Raw genomic sequence first — 24,423 nt, forward strand, 5'->3', positions numbered from 1 at the left:
GTGTTCAAAATCCATTAATTGTTCCAGTTCCTGTTTCTGCCCCTGTATTGTCGGTTGTTGCGTTGACCTAAAAACTTTTATTAGAAGCGCTAAAACCGTTATTGTTGTTATTACGGTTTGCAGGAGGTGGTCCGCTTTGCGGACCATTATTCAAATTATTTGCTCTAATTCTATTGCTCCGCCTTGGCCCAGATGAAGCTTCCTCAGGTGCCTTATTTTCAGTAGACAATGCTGGATCCTGAGTGTTATTCCCTGACAGAGGAGTAGCATTATCTGAAAGTACTTCATGAGGACTAGCTACTAAAAGTTTAGGGTAGGCTTTATGATGTTGATATGCCAGTCTGTCCCTAGAAAGTTTTTTTGACTTATTTAGTTTCAATTTAGTCATTACCGCATCTATGCTGGTAAAGATGCGGTTGTAGTCAAATTTAAATCTGACAAAGTCCATGTCAAATTTAATATCACTGTCAAGTTGATTAATCTCAGCAATAAGCGTATTAATATGAACAGAGTAATGCTAAATTATAAGCTCAAATTGGATGCATTCAACTTCCCAGGCCTGAATGAAAACTGTAATATTTCACCGGTTCTTAAACTCAAGTCTTTTTCTGAGATAAACTTCATTATTTAAAAGTATACTTATATGTTGTTATTACTTTTGGATATAATGCATATACAAAAAAAATTTTTTAAAAAGTATTATATATATATCTTTTGAAAAATATCACAGATTTCATAGGGTTTCTATGGTAATTTTAGGCCCCTTTTTATTGATTGTTTAGTCGTAATGATCTTTTATTATCACTTTTGCTAAGAGAAATTATTCTTATTAAGAAAAATTTAAATGGATACAATGTAAAGTTTTTCTAGTAATATAACTTATAGTACTGTTATTTTCAAATGAGAGATGTTCAGTTTGAATGTATATTACTGTATGTTTGGTTTGGAACTATTTGTTTTGACTTATATTTGATATTGTAAGGAAGTGACGTGTTTTGATACTCCCTCTTGTTTTATTTAAAAGGTTTGGCGCCTTTTTTTAAATTGTTTCTCTGATGAAGCTGCTTTGATATTAGTGGTGAAAACGCTAAATAATTTGACATAAATAAATCAGCGTTAAGTCTTTTTGGTGTGGTCTTCCCGTTTTCTTGGACACCAGCGTCATTTTTTGATTCATGATAATACCATATAGTTAAATGTCACAGATGCTGTGGGTTGAATGCAGTAGTGTTTTTTACAATCACCAAGCTGTAGGAAGGATCTACTAACTTTATTCAGCTAATTTGTAGAGTTACAGGTGTTTGTACCCCTCAGGTTACTTGTATGTACCACAGGGCAGTCACTGGATACTGGACACAGTAGCTATTGCCAGTAGAAGCCGAACAGTTTATTAACCCTTTGCATTTTTTTACTGTTAGTACATGTTCAATAAAAAGAGATGGTTTATGAATTCATATTTATATTGCCTTTATAAGTTTATTTTTATGACTTAAAAGTTATTTGTAGAAGAAGTCGGTGTAGTCCCTTTATGAATTAATGTTAATAACTTCTAACTAATTTTCTATTTTAAATAGTATTTATTTAGAAATAATTGGCAGCATTTAATAATCAGAGGTAATGGTATGGATTATGCTGTTTAACAATGCTTGTTAAATTTATATGCCTTCGTAGGCGAGGTATGTTATAGATGAATGTATATGTCCCTTTAAGGAATTAAATGTTATTCTATAAGCTTTTTTATATGTAGTGACTGCTTCAGTTGAGTTTCTAAATATGGCATCAATCAATTATTTAATTATATTTTATCACTGAGCCATTTATTGTTAGTATAAAAGCAATATGTTGGGTAAACTTAGTTCTGATGAAGTCTTATGCTTTGGACAAAAACACTGTATTTTTGGAGTTAAACATACAGTGTATGGTTTTAACCTTTGGAGATTAAAATATTTCTTTCTAATTTGGACTCTGCTTCCTTGAACATTTCAGCATGCTTATTTTGTTAATGTTTATGGTTATGTCAGCAAAACCAGTAAAGTAGTCCTTAAAAGAAGGTAGGTTATTTTGCTTTCCTGACTGAATGCAGTCTCTGGGTTTAATGTGATATTGTGGATTGGTTAAGGTGCTGGGCTCTGGACCTGGAGATGTGGATTTAAATGTCAGACTAACTTTCGTCTCTAGGAATTGTATTCCCTTTTTTAAATTCATTATGTTCCTCTTCTTTGGCTGTTTGATCCTGATTGTACCATGGATTTTGTTCTCTGTGTAAATTGACCAGAAGTTGTAGAAATTCTGCCATCTAAGGATGAAACATTAATATGTAATGGTGTTGTATATCAACTTAAATGAACTATGAGCACTGTAGCTAGAGATACAGTTTCTCAGCTTCTTTTTTGGTCTGGTTTTGCCATAGTCCCCTTCTCAGCTTCTTTTTTGGTCTGGTTTTGCCATAGACCCCCTCTGACCAGTTTGTTTGGTTATAGTATGTAAGAATGCACAGTTGGTATCTTATGGAGAGAAGTGTATTAGATGGCACCATACCATCGTTTAGGAAGGAGAACTGTGAATGACTGAGTCATATAATTTCTGTCAGAGAAATGGATCCAGTCTATGAAGACAGCTGATGGATATAACATACTTTTTTCTGATATTGCTGCAAATTTTAAAATGGTTTTCCCATACTGTGTTTTATAGTAAAAGGATACATCAAAGTTAATCAAAAATTAGTGGATTAAAGGACTCCAGAAATTTAATATGAGGTTGGGCTGTAGAATATGAACCCATTTATGCAAATACTGTTTGTGTTTTAGGTATCTAATAGTCTTCATTTTGGTCTAGTATTTTGTTTGCACCCTTAAAGAATTGGAGTTAAGGTAGTTTTGATGCTTCGAGAAGGTAGGATCACTTTGTGATCTGCATCTTTTTCACTTCCTACAGCATGTCATACACTGATCTGCACGATCCCTTTCATCTTTCTCCCTTTGTACACCTGCTTTCTGTGTCTTTTGTCACTTGGATGTTGAAGATCGCATTAATTATGCAAAATAATGTTTGTGTTGTATTACTGGCGTGCATCCAGATAATTAACACTAATTGACTTTAATTTACAGCTCAGGACAAAGACTTGCTTCGGAACTTTAACCTCGTACATAACTTGACAGAGTTAGACTGTAACTTGTTTTCTTTTTACGTACTTCCTGTTTGTGAAAAGGTTTTCTGATGTCATCCTTGCGACTATTCTGGCTACAAAATCTGACATGTGCGGGAAGAAATTTGAGCTGAAGATAGACAACGTGCGATTTGTTGGCCATCCCACTCTGCTGCAGCATGCTCATGGGCAGGTAGGCATCAGATCACAACAGCCAGTCTTGTAAAAGGCTCTCATTTTTGCATTGCAGATTCAGAAATTCTGTAGAACTCTGTTCTCTTGCTGTCAGACTACCTCACGATGTTAAGAAGGTTACTGAAAATTCTGATTTGTCACTTTTAGGTACAGTTTTGATTCAAAGCAGTTTTCCATGTTATAGCACAACATTATTTCTCATCAAGGCAGTCATTTATTAATTATGTCTACCCTTCTTGACTGCAGAGTACCACCCTTTGGATTCATTCCATGTTGTGGAGGTGTATTTGGAACAGACATCCATCATGCCTTGGTGGTGTGGTAGCATATTTTTAATAGCCTGCTGCTTGGTTCCCATCCCCTTTTTGTGGCCGTAGGCATTCACTGTCTTGTTCGCAGTCTGGTCATGCATGTTCTTAACATGCTTTCCTTCCCACTTTATCTACCTCAGTGTCCATAAGGGGGTGAGGTTACATTGCCATGCCCTTTCCCTATGTTGGGTGAGTAGGTGTTTGGACCTTTGGAAGTTTCCCCTCACCTTACTGGCTAGGTGGTTCCTAGACAGCAGGTGTTTGGACCTTTGGAAGTTTGTTTCCCCTCACCTTACTGGCTAGGTGGTTCCTAGACAGCCTTCTGAACAGAAAAAGTCCTGTTCTGGTGGTGCAGATCCTGCATCATTAGGCTTTTATCAAGTAAATGTTTAGAAAACACACACAAGAGAGATGTTTTAAAAATGCTGCTAAATCAGACCATATACCTCACGTTTGTGGACTCTCCACTTGTCAGAGATTATGATCTGATGCATAATGTTTCAAGTTGTTTATGATGGCTTCACATGTCAGTATTTTCCTTGCTGATACTTACTATCATCTAATCCAATCCACTATCCCTTTTAAAGTTTTATTTTTTTATAACAGAATGGTGGGAATAAGAAATACAGAATAGTGTGAAACAGTGAAGTTTTAAACTTGTTATTTAAGGAACAGCCTTACTGTTAATTGTGCTTATCAGCTTTCTAATTAAGTCAACCTAATTTTGGATCTTCAGTCCTCTTTAACCTTTGTCTTTGCTTTGGAGCTCTCAAGACAAATATTTAGATACTAAGATGCCACATTCCTACTTTTGTTTTATTATGATTGTGTGCTGTTTTTAATAATCACATTACATTAACAGTACTGGGTACAGTCGGGCAGCTTCTGTTGACATGTATCTCTGACTGTTTCAGTGAGTTCTGTTGTTTTTGTTAACATGTAGGTATGTATATATGTTTAATACATTGTCTGACATTTTATTGGAGAGAGATGAACTTCTACTGCATCTTTTAGTCCTGGCTTTGAATCCCTCTGACTCCATTTCCTTCCTTGTGACTTTGAGCAAATTACTTAATGGGACAGTGCTCCTTGGTAACTCCTAAAAGGAGAGAATTGTACATAGAGGGTTTATCAGATTTACAAGTAAATAAAACAATAAGTAAATCAGATTGGTGGTAGGGTCTTGCTGGGCAGTACTACATAAATAGTGCATGGAAGCTGTTCTCTTAGTCACTTTTGTAAAAGTTCCATTAATGCCAATATTAACCAGAACCAAAGCGCATTCCTTCTTTATCTCCCAGTGGTGCGATGTGAGTGTAGGGTGTTATGAGCTTGGTATTTTATTCTTTTCACAGATTAAAATGAACTTTTCTGCTTCAGCAGAATACTTTGATAAGAAATCTACCCATCACTCCACAAACCACCCATTCCCACTTTATCAGTGATAATGGCTAGGGTCCTTTCTACAATAATTGGATGCAGAAAAACAAGTAAAGCAGTCACTCTACCTGTGAAGTAGAGGTACAACTTAATTTTCATGCATTAAAAGTGAAACATTCCTTGTCCGGCTACTGTTTGTCTTCACCCTCACACTTTATTTGTGACTCTGACAATGGCAAGCCGTCAAGGACATGTGCCAAGGCCAGGATACTAGCAGGTCCTTAATCTTGCTAACATCTGATCCCTGAAAATGGGAGTTTAGTTTAACTGTAATGAAAAACTGAAGAAATAAGTAATAACCCTCCCATCCACCCGTTGTGTATTATTTATTTATTCATTCAGTTGTTGACCTTAGAGCTCTGATTTCAGTGGATCATTTTCAGCTCAGCCCCGGGTATGCAACCAGAGAAGACAAAATTATAAAATATGTTGTACTGTACTTATTTTATGGAATAAGAGGGAGAGTTATATATGCTATTTTATATATATATATATATATATATATATATATATATATATATATATATATATACTGAAACTCATTTCATCGAAGCCTTATTTCACTGAAAATAAATTCCCTGAACAAAATTCACTGAAAGCTCACTTCACTGAAAACACATTTGACTGTAACTCATTTCGTCAAAACAGCTATATGCCCTGTTCCCCACTGTAGTGTGATTCTGGAGTTAGTATATATGGTTGGGGGGATGTAGCTCCCCCCCCCCACATAGTTTGGGTATATATTATTTACTGGAAAGAGTTATTCATTTGACTTGTAAGAATCCATGTCTATGATTTACAACATTTAAAATAGGTGGGGGGCTTCACCCTCCCACACCCTCACCCTTACTGTATATACTAACTCCAGGATTGCACTACAGTGGGGAACAGGGCATTTACCTGTTTTGACAAAATGAGTTTCAGTCAAATGAGTTTTCAGTGAAGTGAGCTTTCAGTGAATTGTGCTCAGGCAATTCCTTTTCAGTGCTCAGGCAATTTATTTTCAGTGAAATGAGGCTTCAAAATGAGTTTCAGTGAAATGTGTTTTCTATCAAAGTAGACCCATGTATATATAGTGAAAATTGTACAATATATATATATGTATATTTGTAGAATGTGCTGAATAAGATAGAGAAAATAAAATGTCATAGATGGAGGAAGATGGATGGGTAGAAAGAAAAGTAGTAGATTATGAGATGGCTGAATTTGTGTCCGGTACAATAGGGTTTATTATATTGCTGATGATGATTTAGGTGATAGAGCTCTTATGGAAACATTTTCAGGGGACCTGGTTGACATTGAAACGTTTTATCTCATTATGGGGGTGTTTGAATGAGTATATGGATTTTAGGGGGTTTATATCATAAGTTAGAAGTTTGAAAACTTCAAATCTCATATGATCGACGTCATATGAGCGAAGTTTTCAAACATCGAACATTTCACCGGAGACCATCGTAGGGAATATTTCCCTTCACTTCAATGTAGTGCAATCTCGGAGTTGGTATATTTAAGTAGTGGGGGGTGCAGGGGGGCTTGTCCCCCCTGCATAGAGCGTTCAGGTAGGTTTTTTTTTGTTTGTTTTTAGTTTGTTTATATTTTAAGTTTGATGTTTGAAAACTTCGCTGACATGGAATCGATCACATGAGATTCAAATTTTTCAGACTTCGGACTTATAATATAGACCCGATTTTATGTCATCGGTAATTGATTCCCAAATTTTATGGGTGAGTACTGGAAATATGTGCCCTGTGTTTTTTGGCTGGTGAAGGAGGTTTATTAATGGGGTGTAGAGTTGGACAGAGATCTGAAGTTGTATATTGGTATGAGTCTATTTGAGATCCGTAGTGCAGAATGGGTGAAGCTTTGTTCCATGAGGATGTTAAACATAAGAGAACCTGTAAGAAGGCATTCTGTTTGCAGATAGGGAAGGGTATGGCAGTGGTGCCTGTTTTGGGAGTCAGGCAGATGAATCCACAAATGTAAGCTGTAGTTTATAGGGAGAAGAGTTTTTTTTGGAGGTCACTGAAGTGAGAGGGAAGCCTACTCCAACTGGGGAAGGAGAGCTCCTTTCCTGATTGCAACGCTTTTTGAGGGGCTGAGGATTGGGAGATTTTCCAGGCCCAAAAGAGGACCTTGTTTATTTTAGCTTTAGTGAGTTGGGTATGGTGCTGGAGGTCAGTGGCTGGGTCAAGCCAAATGCCAAGGTATTTGTATTGGCCTTTGTAAGGTGGTAATCTACTTGAGGCAAAGTTAAATGGTGATAATCTATCTAGTTTTAATGCAAAATTTTGAATATGACAACATATCTATTGATGCAAACTGATGGTGATAAAATATGTTGTATGCATTTAAAAAAAAATCATCCAAATATTTCAGTATGGCTTTTGTACACCTTCATCTTATAAACTTTGGAACTTTTTATGTGGTTCTTTGCAGAAAGTGTATGTCTTTTCATATCACTGTTGCAATATTCTTTACAATGGGGATCCTCTGCCAAGGGCAAGCCGACATCCTGCCAGTATACCAAAGCCATTTGTTTGTAAAGGGTATGCCATATGTCACACACATTATGCTCCCAGTGCATGGCATAGGGCATAAAAGTGACATCCAGATGTACCATCCTCAGAACTTATTTGCTACCAGTCTGAACATCATTGTCAATCATTGGTCTGCTGTTCATCTGCTGGTTCTATCACTTTCAGATAAGTGCCCCATTGGGGTTTTGATATTATCTACCTTTTGCTTGCCTTGTAATCTGGTTGTTGGGCTTCATGTCATCCAGAAAGAGAGAATGTTAATGCGGGCGACAGATTTCCCCATAAAGATAGTCACAAGCAGTGTTTGTTCTCTTTAGGCACTTCACATGACCAAACGTCTTGTGAGATTTGTCATTCCTTTGTCCCTAGGATGTTGAGGAGTTGGCTTTCTTCCCTAGTGATTTATCTTGAGAACCAGTGACTTAAATTGTTAGTTCAGCATACCATAGAATTATTTTCCTAGCCCGAGGACCAGCCATCTACAAAGAAAAAGGCCAAAAAAGTTAGGTCTGATTCTTTGGCTGTACAGTCTCCCCTAGAAATTTCTCGTGAGGCTGGTAAAAGCCCAGAGGAATGTCCGGCTTCTTTTTTGGATTCCTCTGCCACAACTGCTTTGGAGGCCAACATGGATCCATTGCCACACATGTCCATGGAGTTTCTGCAGACGTTCACCTTGGATGTACGTGGGGAATCGTGGCTGATTATTACTGAAGGGCCTTGGGGTGTTCCTCAAATTTTAGTTAGGGGAAAGATCCCAGCTACCATGATTGAAGTGCCATCAGGGATCAGAGAATTCAAAAATTTTCAAGGCTGACATCCCATTCAAAAAGAAGCAGAAAAATAAACATATTTTGTCTGATCCCAAAAATCCTCAGAGTGAATGGCAGAACTTCACTCAAGGCTTGTTTAATGCCCTTAAGGCTCTCAAGCCTCCACAGGAAGTTTTTGTTCCTGCTCCCCCCTGGTCTTTTAGCCTTCTTAAAAGGCTAGGGTGCAGGATTCTTGTGAGGCGGATGCTGCTGATTCTGATGAAGTCCCTGACTTATTCCCCCAGGATTCCTTGGCCAGTAGACTATGGTTCTGAAGAAGAAGAGTCTTATCAGTCCTGACTCTCCTTTTGAGGAGATTTCATTTCATGATACTTTTTCCAGAATGATGGAATTTTTCAAATGGGACTGTGCTCAAGTGTCTGATGTTCAGAAGAGGTTCTATGAGAATTTGCAAATGGAGTCTCCAAGGCCATCTGCTCTTCCTCCAGTTCATGCTGCCTTGCTGGATGCTTTTTCTACTGCTTCTCTGGATCCTGATTCTTGCCCCCTTCTTCCAAAAAAACGAGGTTTTATAAAGTGCCTGAGGACTGCAGGTTTCTATACAAGTGTCCTTGTGCCGACCCCTCTGTGGTGTCTATGGCTTCTGATAAGCCTTCTTCCAAATTACTGCCTTGCACTAAATTGCTACTGTCTGTTAAGGATAGCAGAACCATGGAGAGATTCAGTAAGAAGGTTTATATGTCTGTTACCCTAGACTTTAGAGCTGTTAACTATCAGACAGACATAACTAGGTATGGTTTGGCCCTTCTCTTTCAAGCCTGTCAGGCTATTTCTGATCTCCCTGATTCTAAGGGGAAGGCTTCTGCTCTTGCTTTGCTTGGGATGCCCTCCCAAGTAGCTCTCCATTCCATTATTTATTTATTTATTGCATTTGTTGACCGGGAAAGTCCACTGGGCCAAGAAGAGCCCATTTTCAGTGGAGGCCCGGAGAGAAAAGCTCCACAGAATTATATAATTACAATTCAATAGTAATACATACATAAGTAAAAGAAACAATCTTAAATGCAGCTGATGCTTCATCTAGGACTGCTGCTTTTGGGTCTGTTTTGAGGAGGTATTCCTGGCTCTGACTTCAGCCTTTACCTGATGCTATCAAGGCTAAACTGATGAATGCTCCTCTGGATGATAAACATTTGTTTGGCGCTGCTACTACAGAGTGTTTAAGTCCCTGCAAGAAAAGGGCAAGGCCTTACAGGAGTTGAAGCATATTTTTGTTTCCCATGTGTCCGAGTTCTAGAGGAATTATCCCAATAAGCCTGCCTTTGTCTGTAGACAGTCTAGCTCCCCCCAAAGACAAAAAGGGTAGTAGAAGGGTCCCCTGCTAAAACTGCCCAAATTCCTTCTACTCAGAAGACTCCTTTTCCTGACAAACCAGGTGCTGTCTGATTATCCTGTTCTTTTCAGTCACATTCCCCTTTTTCTGCATCTTTTCCTCTCCCTTCCTATTTGGGTAATAATCACCTAAGATTCTTGGGTTCTTTCCATAATTCACCAGGGTTATTACATGGTTTGGAAATCTCCTCCCCTCTTTTTGGACATTCCTCAGCCTCCTCAGGAGCAATTGCCTTTTTTTTTCCAGAGATGCTTCAGGGCCTTTTGGCTCAAGAAACAATTCAAGAACTTCCAGCTCCTCACAGGGGGAAGGGATTTTACTCCAGAATGTTCTTGGTCTCCCAGAAAGAAGGTGCTTGGAGACCCATTCTGGATCTTTCTCAGCTAAACACCTTTTGAAGATCCCTTCCTTTCAGATGTTATCCCTTCAAACCTACTTTCCTCTGCTACTTCCTCGTGTTTTTCTAGTTTCCCTGGATCTCATGGATGCTTATCTACACATTGCTTTTTACCCCCTTTTCACATTTCTCTGTTGCTTCCTGGCATTTTCAGTTATCTGCTTTGCCCTTTGGCCTCTCTACTGCATTCACCAAATGCCTCGCTCCTGTGATTGCTATCTGCAGGCTTAGGGGGATAAAGGTCTTTCCCTACCTGGGTGACCTGCTTCTTCATGCCTTCTCTCAAAGAGGTCTTACTTCAGCATCTACACTTTACCATTTCTGTCTTGCAGAGCCTGGGGTTAACTGTAAATTTCCAGAAGTTATTTGTATTGGTTGGGAGGGTGACCTAATGGTTAAGGTGTTTGCCTTACAAACACAAGGTGTTGGGTTTGAGTCTCACAAGGGATAATTGGCTAGGCTTAAAAGGGCTCGCAAGGGCATTTAGCTTAGTACTGTACTATGAACCTATGACTCTCCTGAGCATTGGATCCTGCAACCCAGAAAAACAAACTGTTCCAGTGCTAGCATCCCTGCCTCCTCCCAAAGCCTTAAATCACATTGCTTTCTTTCAGTCCCTTCTTCCTCTGGCTTCGATTACAGCCAGTGAGTTTCTGAGGGCTCTGGGTTAAATGGCTTGCAACATTCCTATGCCACTTCTAACAAAGCTCCACATGAGAAAGCTTCAGAGATTTCTAAAGTCAGTTTGACTTCAGCATTCTCAGCCTTTAGATTTTTTTAGTTCCTCTACTTCCATGCCTCAAGCTGGAACTTCACTGATGGATTCATCAATTGTCCCTCAACCCGGGATTTCCTTTTCATCTTCCCATCCCTTCTCAGGAACTTTTCACAGATATCTAAGATGTGGGATGGGGTTCTCCTTTTGCCCTCTGAAGGTACAGGGCCTTTGGTCATCTCAACAAACAAAGACCACATAAGTATCAGAGATGGGAGTTCTTCTGCTGGCTCTTCAGGCTTTTCATTCTCTTTCAAGGTCTTATCTCCTTTGCAGGTTAGCCCTTCAGGTTTGGGAGCTAGCTATCCAGTATCTGGTGACTCTTCAGGAAGTTTACATTCCCTCAGATCAGAGGGAGTCTCTGTCCATTAAGCCACTTCTCCTTCTGGAGTAAACAGTTTTATTAATATTGTTTACATTTGCGTTCCATACCTTACATTAGAGCTGTTTTAAATGTATTCACAGTTTGTATTATCACTTAGAAAAATTTTTTTTATAATATGTGGAATTATTTTAATATGTGAATTTGCTCACAAAACTGATTTTATTTTATACTTTGTATGTATCTCTTTACTTATTGAATGAGCCGGTTTTGGCGCCATTTTTATTATTTAAATGATTGTCACAATTAATTCTGTGTTCTGAGGAAGCTCGCCTTTGCGAGTGAAAGCGCTAAACTTTTGTTTATTAAAAAGTTCTTGATTTTATGTCAGCTTCTAATTTTTCAGCTGGATTATACTGTGAGAGGTGGCAGCTAGCGTTTTGGTACAGCTGCCTATTGCTTTTGGTTTTTCGTTCACCCAATTCGCTTTTTTTCTGATTCCCTCAGATCAGGACATAGTGGCAGATTCTCTGAGCAGGTCCATAACACTATCCCACAAGTAGATACTTCACAGAGATATGTTTCTGGACATTGTCCACAAGTGGGGTACTCCTCAAGTAGATTTGTTTGCCTCTCTTCTGAACAGACAACGCCCTCTATTTTGTGCCAGAGTCCCATGCTCTCTGGCCTGGAAGGTGGATGCCCTCTCTTTTCTTTGGAAGGGGATGTTTCTTTATGCATTCCCTCCCTTTCCTGTCATTCTGAAGGTTCTGTTCAAGATAAAACAGGATGCTCTGAAAATCTTGCTAGTGACTCCCTTTTGGCCCAGACAGCATTGCTTCCCTCTTCTACATTTTGCCAAGGTCAGTCATCACAAGTTACCTTACAGGGTGGTCCTACTCGCACATGGCAAGGGATCTCTCATCCATCCCCTCTTGTCCACTCTTCAATTTATACTGTGGGTGATATGGTTTTGATCTCCCACAGACACCTTTTAGGGATATGCTTCAGGTTCTGCAGGAGGCCAGGAAGCCCACTACTAGGAAATCCTACTTATCCAAATGGAAGAGATGTTCTGTTTGGCGTCTTTCTCATAACCTAGATCCACTTACTGTGGATGTCCCTTTTAGTTCTCTTTTATTTCTGTGAATTGCTCAGTGGTGGGTTGGCATATTCTTCTGTTATAGTCCACCTATCAGCCATCTCTGCTGGTTTCCTTTGACCCGCCTTTACCCTCTAGATTTGAGGCCACACAACTTCTTAAAGGCATCCTTCACATTAGGCCTCCCAGAAAGCTTGTCCTTCCTTCCTGGAACCTTAATTTTGTTTTAGAAGAATTGACTCAGGCTCCTTTTGGCTGCTTCAGCTTCCTTGCAACATTTTTCTTGGAAGACTGTTCTTCTTTTGGCCTTTACTTCTGCCAGACAAGTGTCTGAGCTGTTGCCCCTCCTTTTTAGTGCTTCATAAGGATAGGGTGTCTCTTCGTACTAATCTTTTTTTTATGCCTTAGGTGGTTAATGAGTTGTCTCTTAATTGGTCTATTCATTTGCCCTCTTTTTTCCTTTCTCTGCAGTCTGCTAGTGACACGGTTTTTCATACCTTGGATTTGCATAGTCAACTCAGCTATTATTTGGATAAGATTAAAGCTTTTCGTAAATCTGAACAGCTTTTTGTTTTCTTTCATCCTAGGTCTTTTGGTTTGGCTGTTTCCAAGCAAACCATTTCTTCTTGGATATCTAAATCAATTTCTTTTTGCTATTCTTTTCATGGGAAGAGCCTTCCTTCTTCTGTTAAGGCTCATTTCAATAGAGATGTGGCTTCTTCTGGTGCTTTATTCAAGGGTTTGGACACTAAATCTATTCTTGAGGCAGCCACTTGGATTTCTCTGCATACCTTTACTAAGCATTATAAGTTGGATGTGGTTTCTAGGGCCAGAGCTGGCTTTGCCAGGACCATTCTCCATGGCTTCCTAGAGGGCTCTGCTGGCCCTTCCTCTTCCCAGTCTTTTACCTGAGCTTTTGCACTCTCCCTTTTGTAAAGAATGCTGCAGCAGTAATATGGAAGGACATAGTATAGTTGTGTAAAATCTTACCATAGTAGCAGATGTCCTTCTCTTCAATGTTGAAGTATTCGCTTCTTCCCTTTTCTCCTTGTCCTTTTATCCTTCTGAATGTGCTTTTTACCTTCTCTTATCCTTGGACTATCACTCCTACTGGGGCTTTTCAATTATGAGTATGGTACATCCGGACTTCACCTTTATGCCCTATGCCATGTGCGGGGAGCATACATGTGACGTATGGCATACCCTTTACAACCAAAAGGCTTTGGTATACTGGTCGGATGTCGGGCTGCCCTTGGCAGGGGATTTCTGTTGTAAAGAATACTGCAACAGTGAATAGAAGGGATCTACTGTTATAAGATTTTACGCAACTTTACTTTTTCACTGCATAAAATCACCTTCCATCAAGAATTTTGCTTAATTAGCTACTGCAGGTCATGAAGTGGGTTATTAAAATAAGCATAAAGTTTGGGTTAAAAAAAAACTATTTGCATGTAATTTGGTGAATACCGCCTTATAACTGTAGTAGCGTAAGGTATTTTTTTCTGTCTAGTCTAGGGCTATTGAGTTAGTATCCCACAGGCAAGTTATTTTTATGTAGCCATTCACAACTATTTTTTAGCGTACATCTTTGTGACATGCTGAGATATAATCATAGAAGTAGTATTTTATACGCGCACTCAGATGTCCTGAAAGTAAAAGCAGCAGCTTGGCAGCAAATAACCATCCTCAAAGGAAAGTTTTGAAAGCCTCTACTCCTTAATTAAATCAGTGTTGCAGATTTGGGCAAAGCAGTACCTGGAAAGTAAAACCTCTGTTTGACCAGCTCACAGTACCTGCTTCATTGAAGCATCCGTTCTGAAAGTAAAACTAATGTACCGCTGAACTCTTGGGCTATCTCAGTGTGCACTCAGGAAGCAGCAGGATGTGGGCAAAGCGGAAAAATACTTTTTTTTTAATTCTTAAAGCGACAGTACACAATACATGGTCACTTAGCAAACTAAAAAAAAATTTTTTTTTTTAATGTATCTGAAGCTTCCTGTCAGCATGGGACCTTAGGCAGCTGCCTAGGTTGTCTAGTGCTAAATCTCTGCTAACAGCTGTGTATCATTTTTTAAATTACTTAAGTTTAAGCCATTCACTGAAGAAAACACTGCCTAACCTCTGTCAACTTTTATGAATGAAAGTGGTGAATGAAGTGGCTCTGACTGTATATGGCTAAAACTTCTTTCCTTAACTTTATTCCTAAAGTACTTTCTGAGATCACACTTTGAATCTGTAGGCATGCACAGTCAGTGCTACAATGCATTTCATCCGCTAACTTAATAAAGCAAAGCAGATTGTGAGACATTCTGAGGAAGAAGTACTAAAGTGCCAAATGATGGTGCTTTAAAGTAGTGTGCAGCTTCTGCTTGCTTTAAAGTATAATGCAAGATGCTAGAGCTGCTGTTGGGAACTCCTGTCAGCGTTGGGCATCTCAGAGTAAGGCTTCTCCATAAGCATTAGCACTTACTGAAAGTAAGTGTTCCATCTTTTTCAGTTCACTTGGTCTGCACAGGCATTTGCAAGCACTGTATATTGCTTCTTATTGTAGCTCTGCAGTTTACACTATATAATAGTGCTGTTTTGCTAACAATGTGTATGTCCCATTTTTTAATAGTGCATTTCTTTTCCCCTTGCTCTCTAGAGTGCAGTGCAGAATGTGACAATCAGACCATCTGCCCCATGTCAAAGCCAATGTTGGGGTATTTCTCTGTAGGTTATTATCACAAGCCACAACTATGTTGGTGTGCCATTTGACAAAATGCAAAAGCAGAATACAACAGTTCCGGTCAAAAAGAAGCAGTGCCAAATGTTGCTTTACAGAAGTTTTCTAAAATAATTTGTTACTTCAACTTTAAAGGCCAAGGCATAATATGACCCTCTTCCAAAAAAAAAATATATAATAATCAGATGTTGCAAACAGGGCTTGTCGGCAAATTATAGCACTGTGTTGCTAACAGTCCGTGTCTTTTTTTTTTAATTCAGCAGTACAGTGTTAATGGTTAGTTTGCACAGGCATTTTAAAATGCTTTATGGCATAGCTTCATTACAGTAGCACTGTTTTTTCTGTATATCTTGTGTGTGCATGTGTGAACACACACATATACACGCACTCAAATAAAACATAAGTAGTTATGTTTTGTGTGTGTCATCATTGCTTTGGATGGATGGGATACTTTCTTTCAGTTCCAGTTTTCATGCATTGGTCCCCATATTAAAATAATTGTGTGGGTACTATAGCCATTTTTTTTTCTTAGCACTTTCAGTGTATGATAGCTGGCATTTTTTATTTCTTGATCAGAGTTGATGTTCCAGCCTCAGAGTAAGATTTTACTGACAGTTAACAAAAAACATCTTTCTATGTAACTACTTTTAATTTCTGCGCTAATAAAGGGGTAGCACAAAATCCACAGCATTAAAGTTTTGTAAGTTAAATTGTTTTAAACTGATGGAGTAATGCAGTTAAGTTGATTTAAACTGATGATGTAATACACTCCTTAATTTGGAGAATAGAGTCTCATAATTTATCTGTGGTTTTCTTGAAGATATACAATACGGTAATTTTTTTCATAGTTCTTAATGAATACTGCAGTCGATGTTTTATTTATGCTGTTCGGGTTGAAGTCTTTGACTTCAGAAGAAGAGTTTGTAGTCTCTTTTCAAACTTACCTTCTGCACCATATGTGAAACCATTTACTTACCCATGTGTTAAAAAATATACTGTGCGGAAGTTCCAAGGTCAAACTTGAATACTACCACAGCTATGAGGTTGTTTTTTTTCCTGCTGTGTCTGAGATCTCTAATTTTCAGATTCACGCTTAAAAATATATTTCCACTGAGAAAGGAGATTTTGTTGTTGCTGTGCAGAAGCACTCAGTACATGTATAGATAACTTGTGAATGGATCTGCTTTGCTTTATCAAGATTTCAGAACATTGAACCACATATGGTCGATACAATACGATCAGCATTCTGAAATGTCAGCAATGCAACTGAAAAGCAAACATGAGTTTGCAGGTGGCAAGCCCCCACATCTCCTATTAATTATATATACCAGCTCTGAGGTTGCACTACAGTGTGGAAAAGAGCAGTGTCCCTGATCTCAGCTGTATCACAGTCTCAGTACTAACATTTGTCCTGCACTGCCCAATATTCAGTATTTCAGAACGTCAGTCATATGGTCTCGACATTCTGCAGTGTTGATAAAACAAACTAGACCCATGTGCATGCGTGCTTAACTGAGACAATGTTAGAAGGTAGGTGAGTATGGTTGCTGTAGCTTTTTTCCAACATCAGTGCTGGATAAAATGGTTCAGAAAACAATTTTTGTTAAACCGAGGAAAATGTGCTTTTCATTTTCTCCTGTTGCTAAGTTAACCTCAGTAAGACAGTATACACATGCCTTTGTGTAACCCTCCCCTCTGCTTTTTTTTCCAAGGGTAGGAAATGTAATACAGATGTGCAGAAATATCATATAAGGTAGTGTAGTATATTCTGACACTGACATTTATGAACTCATGCATGTTGCATATTGGAATACTGTAGGGGTTGCCGTGTACTCACAAAGTGGATGCCACTATTGATGTTTATAGGCAAAGTAAGAAAGTAGGCAGTCATGCTGTAAATTAAACAGACAGGTAAATTCAAGAGAGTGGGAGGAAAACCAAAGTAAACATTTAAAGTAATGGCATGCAAGTAATGCAGATTTTTGCTGCCTATAGAGCTAGAATGGTGGCATCCACAATGAGATCAAGTTGGGAAAGAAATTCTGACACTTACTGAGCTTCCAGTAATCCATTTGTTCGTATACCTACATTAACGACATTTTACCACACTCTGTTCCATGGGGAATTAAAGATTATTTTCAGGATAGTTTCATGTAATGTTAAGCAGCCTTACAGACAAAGTAATAATGATCAATTAATTAATTAATTGAGTGTCTCTGACTTTTATCATAACTTTGAGTGGATGCATGCCTATGCACTGCCACCGTACCATGTCTGGGAATGACAGATGTGTGCCTATTCACCACCATCGTGCTGTGTCTGGGAATGAGTGCACCCATCCCCACAGTACCATGTCTGGGAATTAGCTGTCACCAAAGTGCCATATCTGGGAATGAGCGCACCTGCCACCAAAGTACAGTGTCTAGGAATGAGCACACCTGTCAGCATAGTTTTGCTTCTGGGAATGAGTGCACCCATCACCACAGTACTATTTCTGGGAATGAGTGCACCCATCACCACATTACCATTTCTAGGAATGAGTGCACCCATCACTGCAGTACTGTATCTGGGAATGAGCACAGCCATCACCACAGTACTGTGTCTGGGAATGAGCTGTCACCAAAGTATTGTATCTGGGAATGAGTGCACCCGTCACCATAATACCATGTCTGGGAATGAGCGCACCCGTCACCACAGTACCACATCTGGGAATGAGCTCAGTCATCATCACAGTACCATGTCTGGGAATGAGCACAGCCATCACCACAGTACCATGTTTGGGAATGAGCACAGCCATCACCACAGTACCATGTTTGGGAATGAGCACAGCCATCACCACAGTACCATGTTTGGGAATGAGCACAGCCATCACCACAGTACCATGTGTGGGAATGAGCACAGCCAGCACCACAGTACCACATCTGGGAATGAGCACAGCCATCACCACAGTACCATGTCTGGGAATGAGCACAGCCATCACCACAGTACCATGTCTGGGAATGAGCGCACCCGTCACCACAGTACCACATCTGGGAATGAGCTCAGGCATCACCACAGTACCATGTCTGGGAATGAGCACAGCCATCACCACAGTACCATGTCTGTGAATGAGTGCACCCATTTCTTATATGCTGTGGGATTTCCCTCTTGCTTGTAGTTGCTGTCAAGATTCCATATTGCCAGGCCCCTCCTGCCAGTTCCCATCAGGGGTCAGGAAAGTAGTGCCAGTCAGCTGCTGAATCAGTACTGGTTTGTATCTGCACCCCCTTTGAAAATATCTGCTTTTTTAGCATTGTCTGAGGCTTGCAACACCTCAACAAAGTGCTTTCACAGTTTTTCATTGTAACAGGTAACTGTTGAAGGCAGTCATAGTCTGGTTCTTTGATACTGTTACTAGTGGTGGTGTAAATGCTTCATGATATCTGAAGTCTGTCCAGCAGTTGCTGCATGACTGAAATGTTGAAGATCCTAGTAATGAACTGTTGTTGGACAGGTGACTTCTTGTTAAAGCAGGTGCTAAAGAAAACACCAATGATACCAAACGCACTCAGGTCACCATAACAGAAATGGTACCTCAGATTGACACAGTACCCCATCCGGGCATTGTTGACAAACTGAAGAGGTTGGGTACAAACCTCGTATGTCACCTGGTGGATAGCCAACTGGCTCACAGACAGGACCCAGGAAGTTAGAATTGGGGAGTCCACCTCTACAAAGAAGCCAGTCACAAGTGGAATCCCTCAGAGATCAGTCCTTGGTTTGCTCCTTTTTGGCATTTACTTCTCAGAAGTCATGGCCAATGTCAGTAGTCTTTGGCTGACTACATTTGCAGATTGCAAATTAGGAGCTGTCATTGAATCTCACAATGACTCAAATGTTCTTCAGGAGGGGCTGACACAAACAAAAATCTGGTGTCAGAGCCATGGACTAAAACTAAATGCCAAGAAATGCATGATGGTATCCTTTGGGAAGTCATCCATCCCTGGTAACTATCATATTTACAACACACCCCTTAGAGTTGATCCAGTAGTCAGAGACTTAGGGACACACAGAGATAGTAATCTAGCCTTTGACCATCACATGCCTACAGTGGTGAGGAAATCATTCTGTGTTGCGCAACTTATAAACAAAGGTATGGCATCTAAGTCCAAGGAAGTCATTGTTCCACTGTATTCGGCATTCATCAGACCTGTCATTGAGTACAGTGCCCCCTTTGGTATGTACCTGTGTACCTAACCAGGCATATCCAACAACTGGAACGTCCACAGAGGTTCCTCACTAAAAGAATACAGGACATAAGTAAAATGTCTTATGCAGACCACCTCTGCACCCTATCCCTGTATTGTCTCCTACAGGCTTTTGAGGGGACATCTATGCCTGACATACAGGGCATTGTCAGACCCCACTCTTATGGACCTCCTGCATATTCACAAAACAAACAGCACCAGAATTACTTATTCTAAAAACTTAAACCTTGCCTGTGATGCAAATAGAACCTGCTGGAGAGATAGGTATGTATCCCAGTGACTACCATGTCAATGGAACAGGCTCCCCATCCATGTGAAGTGGAGTTCCTCCCTAACCCAATTCACATGCAGCTTGGACAATCTGATGGGAAACCAGAAATTCATCCCTGGTTTGGCACCTATGTCTCTAATGGACACAGTTAACCTGTAAATGGTTTCATCTCCCCAGGCCCATGCTTACACTTAATCAGAACTTGTCAGAGATTTGGGATACATGGCTAGGCTTAAAAAGGCCTTTGTGGTTGTTAGGCTAGTAAACACCTATGAACCTATAAGATTGTCCAAGATAACCCATGATAAAATGAATAATTGTCCTTTATAGGGGCTCTGTTTCAGTCTATCTTGTCCACCAGTAAGCAGTTAACATTATTATTCTGAAAGTTCCCATACTGACAGATGGATGCACACCTCTGATAATGTGCACTGTGGTTTCACACTTTGACCATATGTGTGCTTATCCCCATGCTAGTCTTTTTTTTTTTTTTTGCTATTTGCACATTTCAAATCTTGAGCCATGCTAACACTGATGAGAGTTTCTGCATTTGCATGCCCTTGCTTTTATTTTCATGGTGAAGGAAACTTGTCTTAATGCTAAGGATGCCAAATGAGGCTTCTTGTGGGACTGGTAGGAGAGGAGCTCTTGATGCCCAAGAGATTTACTGGAATTTTGGCCCCAGTGTCTTCACTTGGAGAATTGGCTAGGGCCTAGTCCTCTCAAGACATAGGCTGACATTTTCTGGGGACATTTTAGCTTCTCACTGGTGAGAAATTACACCCAGCTGGCAAGAACTTGATTCACATCCAGTCCTCTTGTTTTTGTGGAGGATTGGAGGCCTGGGAAAGATGCACCCCAACTCCCACCTTGGAGGTGCATCACAGTCTGTTTATGTCTCATTTCTCTCATTGATCAGTGCATCTGTGTTTCTACTTAGCTTGATCTGAGAGAGTGGGACCATCGCCCATTTTTGCAGGTCATAGGTACTCCATGAAAAGGCCATGCCCCCCAAGTCGCTCTGGACTGTTTGTCCTAATTAAAGAGGAGCAAGTGGATACGTCCTCACCAGGATCTTCAGCCCAGATATGATAAATTAGTTATGTGTTTGACTCTTGGTGTGAGTTAAAGTCATTATTTTTGGAATCCCCCATTAGGAATCTCAGTTCACTGTCAATTCTAAGCATCTCCTAAGCCTCTCCTTATGCGCCACCTCAGGTGCACATGCAGGTCCTGGTCTGTCTAACTGCTTGTAATTAGTACTTGCAAAGACCTAGTTTGTAGCTGTTGAAGTGTGCTGCATTCCTTGTCCCACTGACACTCTTTTGAGTGTAGTAGAGAGGTCTTTTTCATTGAGATAGATGAAATATTTGTGTGTAGGTTCCTCTTTGGATAGCCTTTTTAGGGAATCCCTGAAGCTTCTAAGGACTTGTATGGCCACTACTCTAATTTGTCCCAGGGATGCAGCATAGCCACATCTCCCTGATCATCCCTGTCTAGTGTGAGCTTCTGAAGAGGTTATCTTGGAAGCCTGGACTCCCACTGCTGCATTCTCCAGGAGGACTGATGTCTTGTATTAGCCAAAACCATATTGGAGTGGCATGTTATCTAAGCACCCCAAGACTAACTTACCTTTAATCTCAGCAGGCATCCAGTGGTCAGAGACCAGCTTCTTTTTTCAGGGTGAGTGGATAGGATTCCTCAAGCATGAGACTGGCTGTGGAAGAAGGTGTATTCCTTTGCCACACTGACGCTCATGGCTGTTAGCTATGTAGCATGTATTTCAACTGTCCATGTTCAAGTCTCACCTGCTAGAGTCAATACTCAGGGTGCTATAAGCAATAGTTGAAGCAGGGATCAGGGATGACCTCTCTTTACACTTTCTCAAGCTTTTCAGGTGGGCTCCCACTTGGCCTTGCTGTCTTTTGGATCATGCTGATCCTATGACCAAGATCTGCTGTGTTGCCTGCACAAAATGACATGTCTGAGGTTAGGGAGCAGGCTGGGTTGCCTTGTGCTTGAAATTCCCTTTAGCAGGAGAGGGTTGTTTGGGAAGGGGCTGAGTTCTTGCTTTGCAGGGAGAAGGTAGTGACCCCACAATCACTTGGGTGTAAAGTCAAGCACCCCTTGCTAACTTTTCACCTCTAAACTGTCTAAACATATTTGGCTTCATTACCCAGTCTTCCTGTTTGAACCAGACTCTCTGGCTGACCTTCTAAAATGGAGAAGGAAGTTCTCCTGGTTCACTTCTGTGGAAGAGCTGTTAAAAACTGGAAGTATGGGGGACAGCTTTTACTTGGTTACTCTCTGAACCTCCTCTAGTTCATCCAGTCTCCTTGCTTCTTTTGCCTTTTTTATACCGTGGTAGACCTGTTATAAAAGGATAGTTGAGGCTGCCTTGTGTCTTAGTAGGGAGAGATGCCTCCCCTTCCTTTTAGAGTTAGGATATCTGTGACATTGCATCCTTTGCTTGAGGAACTCCCCTCCCATTGCCTCTGGGGGATTCTTGGGATGCTCTACCTTCTTGTTTCTGGGTGTTATCTTTGTGGTTGACTCCTTTTCTATTTGAGCATCACCCTAAGAGGCAGGCAAAACCTTTGAGGTCCTTCAGTCTCCTGAGCCTATCCTGGTGTTAACAGCAGTGGCTGGAGCTTTGACAGAAGAGAACCTTTGTGCATCATTTTGTAGGGATGCTGCTGTTAGCTTGTGCTTCTCATGATTCCTGTAGAGAATGTGCTTCTTATGGAGGAATCTCCCAGATTTTCTGCCGTTTGCAGATCATTAGGATAGACATATATGGTTGCTTTGAACTCCTACTCCATAGCTGTCTGGTTTAGGCTGAGAAATTGCGCACTCCGATGAAGAGGGACAGAATTGTCTAAGTTTGGCATCCAAGCTGTAGATGAAGATTAGGCTCTATTTTGGTTGGAACTGCTTATGTTGATGTGAATGCTGCTCACTTTTTCCACTTGCTGAGACTTTCTTTCATTTGCAAGTTAGCTCTGGTCCATGAGATGGCATGGGACAAGCCCTCTTCACATTCATACTCTCTGTTGCCAGTTTTAGGATTTGGGACCCAGGGTCTGTGAGGATTCCAGCGAACATGGAAGTGGGCCTTCCCTTCTTCAGTCCGCCATCCATTTCAGTGGGTGGTGGTGGTTCATGGGATGTAGCCAGTTTGCCTTGGTTGCACTTAGGTTCTTTCAGTTGGAGGATGGGGCCTTTGGCCCTCCTGATCTTGCATGTGAATGTGTTTGTCATTGCTTTGAAACTTAACAGTGGAAAGCAAACTGAGTTTAAGAAGAAAGTAAAGAATGTATACAACCACAAAACTTCACAAATGTAAAAAGGCAGCGAACAGGTAGTAAAGAATGTATTTTATTCCACACTAAAAGAAACGGGAAAAGATAAGCTCTTCCATTCAGTATTTACCAAACGTCATCAGACAAAGTTAGTCATATGACAATTGTTTTGTAGTAAATGGTCACATGACCAGTTTAAAAACTCCGATACATTGTATCAGCACAGCAGCCCTCAAACTAACAATACAGCACTAAAATGTTAATGTAACATCATTAACCTATAAATATATATATGTATATATATATATATATGTATATATATATATATATATATATATATATATATATATATATATATATATATATATATATATATATACAAAACCAACTACCGACACAAAATATAAAAGTACCTGATAAATAAAACCCTTTTTATATACCCCCTATAATAATAATATAATGAAGTGTAAACAAAATGCATGTGTGTGTGTATATATATATATATATATATATATATATCTGTAATTACTGGCAAAATATTACACTAAAATAATTATTTGTCATAAGCTTTCATTATAAGAAGGCTCGTAGTTGAAATAATGTCATTAAGACCAGACGGTGATGTGGCATAAAGAAATATCTGTCACCACAATTCTCATTGCTGCAGCATAATCTTCCAGGATCCTCCTCTCAGATGTCTCTTTTACACTGTCTCCAACTTTTCAGGTGGGCTCCCACTTGGCCTTGTTGTCTGTTGGATCTTGTTGATCCTATGGCTAAGATCTGCTGTGTTGCCTGCACAAAATGGCATGTCTGAGGTTATTCCTCTTAGGGATCCGACTGGATTGCCTTGTGCTTGAAATTCCATGTAGCAGGGGCAGGGGCGGAGTTCAAGACATTTTGACATTGATTGATAAGTATGATGCTATCTACTGCAAGTGCTTTAGAACAGACAAACGTGAAGATGTGAGACAGAACTCATTTTAGTTTCTACAAAATACTTTCATTAACGGCATAATTACAGATGGGCAGGAGTGTGGACCAACTCCTCATAACTTCAAACATTCTGTTCATCACCCCTGACACTTTAAATGTCTGTGTATGTGTCATGGTGTCTATGATTCGTCTACTGGCGGCCTAGCTGTTCACTTAACATTGTAAAATTCACAGTGAAATACTCTCCAGAAAGGCTTTTTATTTGTCATGATGAACATAATGGTATAGTCACACTTGACTCTCGGAAATAAAGCCTTAAAAGCTGGCTGATAGGGAAAAGGTAGACTTTGCTTCTCATACTTGCTTTAGTTCACCAAGAGGCTTAGTATTGCTAAGGTGATGATAGCTGGTAGTGCTTCTGTTGCTTTTTGGATTAAAGGAGAGAGTGCAGATGTGAAGTTGTGATCCTTGTGTGATTTTACAACTGTGTTTACTGTGGGCATATTCTGGCTGTATGTACTGTGGTAGATTTACTGTGTAGTAAGCCATCTGGGA

The 24,423-nt window shown here is 40.0% G+C and overlaps 1 protein-coding gene across 5 annotated transcripts in view; it reads left to right on the forward strand.

Moving 5' to 3' along the window:
* Window positions 1-24,423, forward strand: part of NPRL3 (NPR3 like, GATOR1 complex subunit) — a 1,033,612-nt gene that overhangs the window by 155,558 nt on the left and 853,631 nt on the right. For 4 of the 5 annotated variants that reach the window (XM_044089441.1, XM_044089439.1, XM_044089442.1 and 1 more), the window contains one exon: window positions 3,209-3,338. The exons of the other annotated variant lie outside the window; for it this stretch is intronic. In XM_044089441.1, coding sequence (XP_043945376.1) covers window positions 3,209-3,338 — 130 coding nt within the window. The remainder of the gene's footprint in view (window positions 1-3,208; window positions 3,339-24,423) is intronic. 5 annotated transcript variants of the gene reach the window in all.

Source organism: Protopterus annectens, chromosome 12.part0, assembly GCF_019279795.1.
Source record: "Protopterus annectens isolate FY-2018-M chromosome 12.part0, PAN1.0, whole genome shotgun sequence".
NCBI classification, from domain to species: Eukaryota; Metazoa; Chordata; order Ceratodontiformes; family Protopteridae; genus Protopterus; species Protopterus annectens.